The sequence below is a fragment of the Eleutherodactylus coqui genome, chromosome 4 (genome assembly GCF_035609145.1).
Source record: "Eleutherodactylus coqui strain aEleCoq1 chromosome 4, aEleCoq1.hap1, whole genome shotgun sequence".
Classification (NCBI taxonomy): domain Eukaryota; kingdom Metazoa; phylum Chordata; class Amphibia; order Anura; family Eleutherodactylidae; genus Eleutherodactylus; species Eleutherodactylus coqui.
The window spans coordinates 112,330,266-112,341,053 of record NC_089840.1 but is presented as its reverse complement, the minus strand read 5'-3'; the positions used below and the strand labels follow the sequence as shown (position 1 = coordinate 112,341,053).

Here is a 10,788-nt window from a genome sequence, read left to right as displayed (position 1 = left end):
ATCTTTTTGAATTCCAGTGCTAACATCGGCCCAATTTATACAAGAACCCTCCAGAATGAAATTCTTTCTGCATAGAACAGGGAACAAATTTCTCTAGATGAGAAGATAATGGGGAAGACTGAAAAACAAAAATTCTCTGTGCTGGTGGCTATTGAGCAACAATTTGAGGAGGGGAGGGTCAGTTGGTTTCAAGATCCCGTGATTCAAATCATGATGAATGCTAGTTCTTACGGTTGGGGGGGCTTAGATAGACAATCCCCTTTATTTTTAGGGGATTTGGTCTTGGAACATAAAGCATCAATCCTCCAGTTTCAGAGAACTTTATGCAATACGAAAACCCCTTCAGAAGTCAACCGACATTACCAGGATTTGGCATTCACCACGGGGAGGAACAAGGCATACTCCAATACAGGGCCTTGCTCAAAAGATATTCAGCTGGGCGGAACAGCATGTTTTTACCATGTCAGCAACTCCCCTAAAAGGAACCCTAAATACAAAGGCACATTTCCTTCGTCACCAAACACTGGATCCAGGGAAATGATCTCTTTCCTAGTAAAACTTTCAGGACTTGGTAAAAAAGTGGACACCTTTTTCTCAATTCACGAGATCACCCTACTGTAATGCATGCATTAACACAGGATTGGAGCCACAAATTGGTATATGAATTTCCTCTAGTTTCTCTGATAAACAGAGTTCTCCATAAATTTCTTTGCGAAAAATGTGCTCTGTTCATTTTAGGCCCGTTTTGGCCCAAGAGAAGCAGATTCTCTCTTCTGAAGAACCTGACCATCTGAAACCAGTACATGGTACAAACTAGAGATGAGCGAGCACCAAAATGCTCGGGTGCTCATTACTCGGGACGAAATTATCGCGATGCTCGAGGGTTCGTTTCGAGTAACGAACCCCATTGAAGTCAATGGGCGACCCGAGCATTTTTGTATATCGCCGATGCTCGCTAAGGTTTTCATTTGTAAAAATCTGGGCAATTCAAGAAAGTGATGGGAACGACACAGCAACGGATAGGGCAGGCGAGGGGCTACATGTTGGGCTGCATCTCAAGTTCACAGGTCCCACTATTAAGCTACAATAGCGGCAAGAGTGCCCCCCCCCCCCTTCCCAACAATTTTTACTTCTGAAAAACCGTCATTAGCAATGCATACCTTAGCTAAGCACCACACTACCTCCAACAAAGCACAATCACTGCCTGCATGACATTCCGCTGCCACTTCTCCTGGGTTACATGCTTATAGCCGGTTCCACTGAAAGCAATGGGCTGCCGGTGTGCGCGGGATGAATTGTCGGGAAGGGCTTAAATATAGAAGCCCTTCCCTGCAATTCATCCAGAAATGTGTAAAAATAAAAAAAATATATATACTTACCTCAGCCTGAGCCAATCAGAGGCAGGTCTGACTCACACCCCCTTCACACCCACTGCCGGCCGCGCTGAACTCCGTCTGCCGGGACAAGGTAAGTATATATATTTTTTTTATTTTAACACATTTCTGGATGAATTGCAGGGAAGGGCTTCTATATTTAAGCCCTTCCCGACAATTCATCCCGAGCACGCCGGCAGCCCATTGCTTTCAGTGGAACCTGCTGTATTGCAGAGAAGAATGATTTGTCTTCTATATGTTCTAAATGGGGTCGGCGCTGCTGCCGCCAGCCCCATTGAGTGCATATAGAGAAGAGAACAGGAATCGCAGATCGCAGATAGGTGCGATCTGCGATTTCTGACTATGGCCTAAGAAGGACCGTTGGGGTTCTTGAAGCCTAAAATAACTCCTAACGCTCTCCCTATAGCAGCTCCGGCATCAGCAGCACTGTCCCTGATCTCTGTCAGAATGCATCTGTGGCGAGCCGCGGGCGGGCAGATTTTAATACTCGGGTGACACCTGATCTCGCCAGCCACTCACTGCAGGGGGGTGGTATAGGGTTGGAACATCACAGGAGGAAGTTGTAATGCCTTCCCTGTCTTTCTATTGTCCAGAAAAGCGCGCAAATTTCTCAGGGAAGAAAATGAAAGTGACTCGAACACCGCGTGGTACTCGTCTCGAGTAACGAGCATCTCGAACACCCTAATACTCGAACGAGTATCAAGCTCGGACGAGTAGCTCGCTCATCTCTACTATTGAAGCATACAAAAACTTTCAGTAAGCCAATTCATGAAGGCCATAAAGGTCATTTTACCAGAGTCCTGTCTACTTCATGGGCAGAACAGGCCTAAGCTTCTGTTTGAGCTAATATGTAAAGCTACCATTTGGAAAAAATACATACCTTTTACCAAACATTATAGGCTAGATGTTTGAGCAAATGAAGACCTAGTCTTTGAACATAAAGTTTCTTGTCCAGTAGTCCTTCCTTAACTTTGTTTCATTGGTACTTCTGTGATGGTGCTTTCATGCAGCTTGGGGAAAAGAGGAAGTAGACTCACCGGTAATCAGGTTTTCAAGCAGTCTTAATGACAATACCCATATATTACCTACCATTTTTCTGCAAATATATGTATTTTGTAGATTTGGTCCCTACCCTTGTCGGTTTGTTAAGAATCACTGCGGAGGGTGGATGCTTTTATACCCCGATTTTGTTTTTCAAGTGGGAGGCAATCTTAGGTGGTGCTGTCGGGGAGAGTCTAATTCTTCTTTTCATCTACTACTCTAGTTTTCCTTAGCTGACCACTGCATCTATGGTCCTCAACATTGGACGCTTCTTTGTGTCTCTTCAAAAGAGCTTGAATAGCACATCTTGAAACTCTAGTCTACTTTGAAATCTTTGCCTGGGAGAGACTTGCTAATACAGTATAACTACCTTTTTGTCTTGTTGCTGTTCTCAGTCTTGTCATGTTATATAACCTGTGACATAAAACTGTCTTCTACAACTTCACCGTTTGTAGCAGAATTTGGCTGTTGACACAATTTAAGCCTCCTACACGGCAGTTTCTGTTTCAGTTAATGACTGTCTCAAACCTACATATGAAAATAATTATCATTATCACCTTGTTGGTATAACTGATTAATCATACACTTGACTATAAGGCTGTTGTTACACTAGTGTTATTTTACTGCAAAACACAGGAGAAGCTGTGCTGATTACAGCTGACGGTTGGACTTCTCGGTTCAGTGACTATGAGGAGTCCAAGTGCCGGCTGCAATTAGCGTTTTGCAAAAACGCAGGAGAGAAGCTCTGTTGTGTAATAGCAGCCTTATCCAACAAAATCCCAGACATTATAAAGTGTGCCTAGAAGAATTGATGCTGTTTTGAAGGCAAAGGGCCGTGACACCAAATTTTGATTTAGAATTCTCATTTACATTTTAATCAACACAAAATATTAACACTTCTATTCTTAAAAGTATTCTTACTCACATTTACACACCTGCCTAAAACTATATCACAGTGAGGTCTGCATATAAAAACAGCTCTTCTATATGTATCTCATTTCATAAGAACTCTCTCATTTCTTCTTGGAAAGTGAGAATTCGAGCTATACAGCCTGTGCTGGTCCCGTTCAATTATATCATGATGGGTAATAATTAACTGAGTCTTTATTGTTTCTGTGTTTACAGAAGTAATTACAAATTGCAATTTGATTAAATATATGATAAGGGTAATACTGAATTTCTACTATACATTGCAGCAGCAGAGCATTACAAGGACAGATTAAACATTTTGTTCCAGTGACTGATGTCTTTCTGCTGCACAATGAAGAATGAGCACTGGCTGATAACGTTACAGAAGGTGTTCTATCCAGTCTTGGCTATTATTGGGATTCCATGTAAGTAAAAACTGCATTATGCCTTGCTAATTTTAATAACCATAAGGGTACGTTCACACCAGCATAATCCACATGGATGAGATTGTAAAAATCTCATCCAAATCATGCAGAAAAGTTCCATGTGGAATTGACATATACTGTAGATTTTAAATCAACAGTATGCCAATGGTTTTCTACGGATTTGAGCGCAGATCCGTGGCAAACTGCACCAAGTTCTGTAGCAACATCAACACCATTAGGCATTGGTTTTTGCCACTGTGAAATACAGCAAGGAGAAATATACCTAGATGTTCTGATGTCTCTACTTCATCTTTATAAAGTGTATTTTTGCTTTGGGACTTTAATATGTGCATTAATATATGCATTATCTGTAACAGCTCAGCGATTATATTATAAAGAGAAAATACAGTTAGCTTTGCCTATTTTATTCAGTGCCATCTACATTTTACATCTTTAAATAGCATCTTTTTGCTACCCTAGTTCTTGGTTACTCATGGATGAATCCTACAGAATTGTACTGTAGGTCCATATATAAAGCTGAGAATCAGTATTCATTCTAGCATACACAAGTAATGCCAGTTTTACATCCACATAATACAGGTATATTTCCATATCAGTATTACGGCCACAAATCCTGGCCCAATGGGGTTCTGGTCACACCAACTTATCAGTCCCTATAATGCTGTTAGTGCACGTTGTTCAGGCCAGAATCTGTGCCTGTATTCTGCCAGTAAAAAAAACTGGTGCATTGGTAATATCTTCAGGATAAAAAAAGGGTTGTCCCATGCAATGAAATTAAGGCAGTCCCTCTAAAATAAATGGTGTGGTAATGCGTGTACATGATGACCACCCCATTAATTTATGGACCTTGACCAGTGGAGGTCCTAGTGGTTGGGCCCTCGTCAAACAGAGTTATCACCTATGTGTACAGTGGAAAACTTCAGGTCGTTGGACAACCTCTTTAACTACCACCAAAAAGCCTCTCGACCAGAAGCAGGTGTAAAGTCTTACCAGTGCTAGATTGGAGCCCAGGTGTAGTAGCCATGCCAGTCGTTGAAGAGTAGTCAAAGAAGCCGTGAGTCCTTATCGGGAAGTCACGTAATGCAATACAATGAGATGAGATGGAAGCGTAGTCTAATGGAAGCCAGAGGGCAGCAGCAGTAGGTATCGGTATGCAGTACAATAGGATGAGATGGAAGCGTAGTCAAATGGAAGCCAGAGGTCAGCCGAAGTATGTATCGGTACAATTGCAGTTGAACAGGAGGAAGAGGGGCTTCATCAAGGTGGTGGAGCACCACGCACTTAAGGAGTGGCAGGGCTAGGCTTATATAGGAAGTGCAAACAGGAGCAGGGTCAGGACAAGGAGGCAGCAACTAGGTAACTCCGGAAATACAGAACAAGGCTAGGTTTCAGCAAGGGAACTGTCAAAGTCCTGTATAGCCTAGCAGAGAGAGCTGCTGACTGGAACACAAGAGATCATGGGTTTGAACCCTGACAGTAACCCCTATCTTTGTGGATGGCCTCCGGCTATCTCAAGTGCAGATTTCCCTGGGTATCTCCTGTGAAACTCCTTTGTGAGCCTCGGAGCATGCACATTTTTCTCTTGCTCACATGAGTTCTGCTCTGGCCCATATCCTTGCCACTTCACAAGGTACTGTATTTTACCATTCTGAAGTCTGGAGTCTGGAATCTTCTCTACAACAAACTTGTCCTGGCCCCGAATTTTCACAGGAGGCGGCAGTTGATGTTTTCCCACAAAAGTATTTTCATGAAAAGGCTTTAGTAGGGAAACATGAAAAACAAGGTGAATGCTCAGGCTGTCCTGGAGTTTCAGCTGGAATGCCACCTTGCTGATCCTTGCTGCAAATGGGAAAAGTCCCAAGAATCTCTGCCCAAATTTGGGAGAGGGTACATTGTGCCTTTAGGTTCTTGGATGCTAACCACACCTTTTCACCAACTTGGAAGGTAGGAGCTGCTTGGCAATTACCGTCAGACGCCTTCTTATAGGTATTCCGGGCTTCCTGTAAGGTTGCTTTTAGTTGCTTCTGTGTTTCTGTTAACGCCGTCAGTCTATGGTTAACCGATGGGACCGGAGTGTTGATGGAGAGGCAAGGAATAAAGATGGGATGTTACCTTAGTTGGAATAGAACAGGTTCTGGGTGGTTGAACCCTGTTGAGCATTGTTGTGGTGAACTCTGCTGTTGACAAATAATCCACCCACTCATCCTGTAGATGGGAGATAAAGCAGTGGAGATATTGTTCCAAAGTCTGATTTGTTCTTTTCGTCCGGCCGTTAGACTGCAGATAAGAAAGGCAGAGGAGAGATATACAGTAATACCTAGGGCCATGCAGAATTGTCTCCAAAACCTTGAGGTGAACCGGACCCCCCTGTCAGAGAACACATCATCCAGAATTCCATGTAGTCAGAAAATTTCCCGGATCATTAACTTCGCAGTGTGCGTTGTAGTGGGAGTCTTTTCTATGGGGATGAAGTGAGCCATCTTCGCAAGTCGGTCCATGACCACAAGGACCGTAGTCATTCCTTTCGAGGGGGGCAGATCCACTATCAAGTCCAAGGATATAGATCCCCATGGCCTGGATGTAGCTGGAAGAGGCTTTAGCAAACCCCGTGGGTGAGCTTGGCATCGTGTTCCAAGTTCATTAATTCCACCCCCAGCTCCTGAATCCAACATTGCTGAGCAGTGAGTCTTCTGATTGCCTGTTATAGTCGCAATTGGGAGGACAAAATGGTGAAGCAGGGGAAGGGTTTCCAAACTATCCTGAATTACTGGTACAAAGGTATTGGATGGCATCCCCTTGTTTCATGATGGCTGGATTGGCCATGGGCATGGCTTGAGCTGAGGCCAGAGTCCTTTGGGGCTTGCTTGGACAGTTTAGGGCATAATGTCCCAAGCTCCCACAATAGAGGCACAAATTTTCAGCCTGGTGCCTTTCTTTTTCCGTGATAGAGAGAGGTCTTCAGATGACATCCACTTGCAAGGGTCCAGGGGCAGCTTCAGTCCCTGGGTGGGGACTAAATGTGGATTGACTGAAAGAGTACAGGGTGCTGGTGTCCGAACCTTACAATCTCTCCTATTGCAGCTCGAAAAGTCTATGGTCAATCCGGATGCATAACTGGATAAAGTCTTCCACATTATCCGGAGTCTTCACTCTGGCAAGTTCATCTTTTACCCACTCACATAATACCCAGCGAAATTGGCTCTGTTGTGCAGCAGGATTCCATGTGGTATCATTTTCCCTACGACAAAATTCTACCGTATATTCTGCAGCAGAATGTCTCCTTTGTCATAGACTATGCAACCTCCCTATGGTCGTGGCACAGCGGTTCGGACCATCGAAGATTTGACCCATAGCGGACATGAAGGGGTCAAGGCTGTTGAGGAGATTGCTGCCAGCCTCTATGTATGGAGAGACCCAGGCAATTGCCTTGTCAGTAAGAAGGTTAATAATAAAGAATACCTTTTTTCGGTCACAGATAAATGAGTTAAGCTGCATTTGGAAATAAATCCAGCATCAATTTAAGAAACTCCAATTTTGGTGATGGCCACCTGCAAATTTGGCTGGCAGCGGCATGCGGACATTTCCGCAGAGTTGCGCATCTCCAAGAGCTGCCTCTGTAGCCCCTCGATCTCCTGTTGCATACCAATGATCTTTTCTTGGTTGGAGGCACAAAATTCCTCGAGTTCTGTGACTTGTTTCCTGAGCGTGGTCACTACAGACTCCATTTTTGGGTGTGATTATTTTGTAAAGTCTTACTGGCGCTAGATTGGAGCCCAGGTTTGGTAGCCGAGCCGGTCACTTGAGAGTAGTCAAGGAAGCCGGAAGTCGTTATTAGGAAGTCACAGAATGCAGTACAATGGGATGAGACAGAAGCGTAGTCTAATGGAAGCCACAGGGCAGCAGCAGTAAGTATGAGCACAATTTCAGATGAGCAGGAGAAAGAGGAGCTTGATCAAGGTGGTGGATCACAATAACCACGCACTTAAGGAGTGGCGGGGCTAGGCTTATATAGGAAGTGCAATCAGAAACAGGGGCCGGGTCAGGATCAGGAGGCAGGCACTAGGTAACTGGGAAATACAGAACACGGCAAGGTTTCAGCAAGGGAACTGTCCAAGACCTGTATAGCCTAGCGGACAGAGCTGCCGACTGGCACACAAGAGGTCAGCAGCTCCTGACAGCAGGAGAGCATAGCTTCCTTAGTGGATTACATATGGAAAGATGCACAAAATAAGTAGAGGGCAAAAAAACCTCTTTTCTAGCATAGGGGGAAAAATTCCCACAGGTAGATGTGCTGCCAAGTGATGTTGTTTGTTCTTTGCCTGATCACTGCCCTGTTTACATGGAGCTATGATCGGGTGACCGACAGTTCACAATAGTCGCTGTTTGTAAAAGAGTGTTTAGTCTCCAGTTCTTGATATAGTCCTACGAAAGAATGTATACAGGATGTTGACAAAATATGAAAACGCCGTACAAATGTATGCTTTAATTTGCATGGGATTATAAATCATATTTCAATAAGACATGTAGAGTCCGATTTTTAAGTGGAGGTAGTATGACACAGATGTTCACATCTGCCCAACCAACAAGGTTCAATTGGTCAGGGGTTTGAGCCACTCAGCTGCTGTTACCAGTTGGCTCCCAAAACCACCCAGGGCATGGCAAGAGGTGAAGTAAACATAAATTTGGCGGGAAAGCTATCAGCCAAGCGGGGTTCAAAAGGGCTGTTTAGTGCTAATGATTCTAATCTCATGCATTTAGTACAGTGTTTCCATATTTTTGTCCACCCCTTGCATATCATTAAATGATTTGTTAACTTAGAGAGCCACTCTAAGAACACTTATCTCCATCACTGCAACCTTCACCTGATGGCTTGTCATACTCTGGATGTCTCTTATGTCTATTGCACTCACTTCCATGCGGTGCAGTATCCCGTCTAATACTTATCCGTCACCATTTAGATTTTTTTCTCTGTTGTGTTATCAGTCCCATGATGCACCACATGACCAGCTAGAGCAGTGTTTCTCAACTCCAATCCTCAGGGACCCCCAACAGGTCATGTTTTCAGGATATCCTATAGTAAGAATGCCTGTGGCAATGTCTGAGGCACTGACAATAATGATATCACCTGTGCAATACTAAGGAAATCCTGAAAACCTGGCCTGTTGGGGGTCCCTGAGGACTGGAGTTGAGAAACACTGAGCTAGAGCATATACTATCTCCATCTTCTTGGAGAGCACTGTAATTATTATTACTTTCTGTACTCACCTAAAAAAGCTTCAGTACAGCCCATAAGTATACAGTCGGGGAAGATGAACTATGATCATCTTTATTATAACTGTGTGACAGGAACTTCTAATTATCATCTATTACTGGGATCAGCATTTCTGTTCCCCCTGTGAAGAACCTGGGTGGTACAGTCCATGTAATATCACATAGGAATTATGCTGACTGAAAAAGTGATTTCTTGAGAGAACATAAAGTCAAGTAATTCTCTGATGATCACAATGACATCACATGATGGGGGAATTTTCAGGCAAAAAGGAATAACTAAATCAGGAACTACTAGCTGACATACTGTACATAGTAGAGGACAACGTCTATAATGAATTAGAAATAATTTCACTGGAGTGGCCCTTTAAGAATGCATTTTATCAGTTTCCATTTTTAATTTTGCTTTTTATAGAAATTGTTTTTTTAAATCTCACAGCAAACCTCCTAACGTTCTTGATTTTCTGGAGAAGAAATTGTGGACTTTCACCCTCTTGTCGTTGTTACATGATGGCAATTGCTGTGGCCGATACAATGGTTCTCATCCAGATTGTCATACTTGAACTAATCCTTAAAGTCTACACTGAAGAGCCCTTCTGGAGTAGAAAGCCTTGGTGCATGATCCGGGATGTACTAACTTACGGTTCTTACAACACTTCTGTCTGGCTGGTTGTCTGCTTTACCATTGAACGATTTGTCGCGATTCGAGCTGTCCGTGTGAAACCCAAGATTTGTACTAAAAAATACACACTCTCCCTAATAGTGGCTGTTTTTTTCTGTGCTCACCTATTGGCGATTCCATATATTTGGTCAAATGAGTCAAAGCCAATGAATGGGACTAATAGATTTAAATGTGTTTACAATGCTGAGTTGCCAAAGCGTCACGTGGATGGTATGGTATGGTTTCAGTACACTCTTGTATACATCATACCATTGGTTATCATCTATACACTTAACGGATTCATCTTAAAGCAGATCTGCGAAAGCAACAAAGTGCACGGTGAAATGCGGCAAAAGCGCCAGAGCTTTTCAGCATTTGTTATGGTAAAGAACCAGCGGCTGAAGTCCGTGGTGCTATTAGTGAGCATTTCCATGACTTTTTCCTATCTGTGCACCACACGTTTTGTTACCCAGATCCTTATAAAAACTGTGCACTATGATATAGATAGAAATGATTATAGCAAAGGTATAAATATAGCTGCAGACATCGGCACAATGCTCGACCTCACCAATGCTGCAGTCAACATGTACCTGTATGCTTGTACACAGTCGAGATTTAGAGAGGAGATTATACAGCTAATCAAATCAATAAACCCTCACAAACATGACGGGTTACAAACTAAAATCCCCGTCGTATCTCGTATGCTTTCCTCGAATCATATACCACGTCTGGGGTAACCGCACCATGCGATGCAGCCACTAACTTCTTAGATTTTTAAGCAAACCCTCCCAATTTCATTTTATCTGCTCCCTACATTAATTATTAGTGATGAGTGAGTATACTCGCTAAGGCACATTACCCGAGCGAGTAGTGCCTTAGCCAAGTATCTCCCCGCTCGTCTCCAAAGATTCGGGGGCCGGCGGGGGAGAGTGGGGATGAACGGAGGTGAGTTCTCTCTCTCCCTCTCTCTCCCCCCCCCCCCCCGCTACTCACCCGTCACCCGCGCCGGCCCCCAAATCTTTAGAGACGAGAGGGGAGATACTCAGCTAAAGCACTACTGGCTCGAGTA

At 43.7% G+C, this 10,788-nt stretch overlaps 1 protein-coding gene across 1 annotated transcript; it reads left to right on the top strand.

The window, feature by feature from the left end:
• The first annotated feature begins 3,696 nt into the window (after positions 1-3,696).
• LOC136626520 (probable G-protein coupled receptor 139) lies at positions 3,697-10,456 on the top strand. The gene is made up of 2 exons (XM_066601573.1): positions 3,697-3,769; positions 9,498-10,456. The coding sequence occupies exons 1-2, from the start codon at positions 3,697-3,699 to the stop codon at positions 10,454-10,456; spliced, it is 1,032 nt and encodes a 343-aa protein (XP_066457670.1).
• Positions 10,457-10,788: the final 332 nt, after the last annotated feature.

What these genes read in the sequence shown, in the direction of transcription:
- LOC136626520 (XM_066601573.1), top strand. Translation starts at nt 3,697, where the DNA reads ATGAAGAATGAGCACTGGCTGATAACGTTACAGAAGGTGTTCTATCCA. An exon ending in GGCTATTATTGGGATTCCAT is followed by an intron (nt 3,770 to 9,497) that starts GTAAGTAAAAAC and finishes TAAATCTCACAG; the next exon opens with CAAACCTCCTAACGTTCTTG.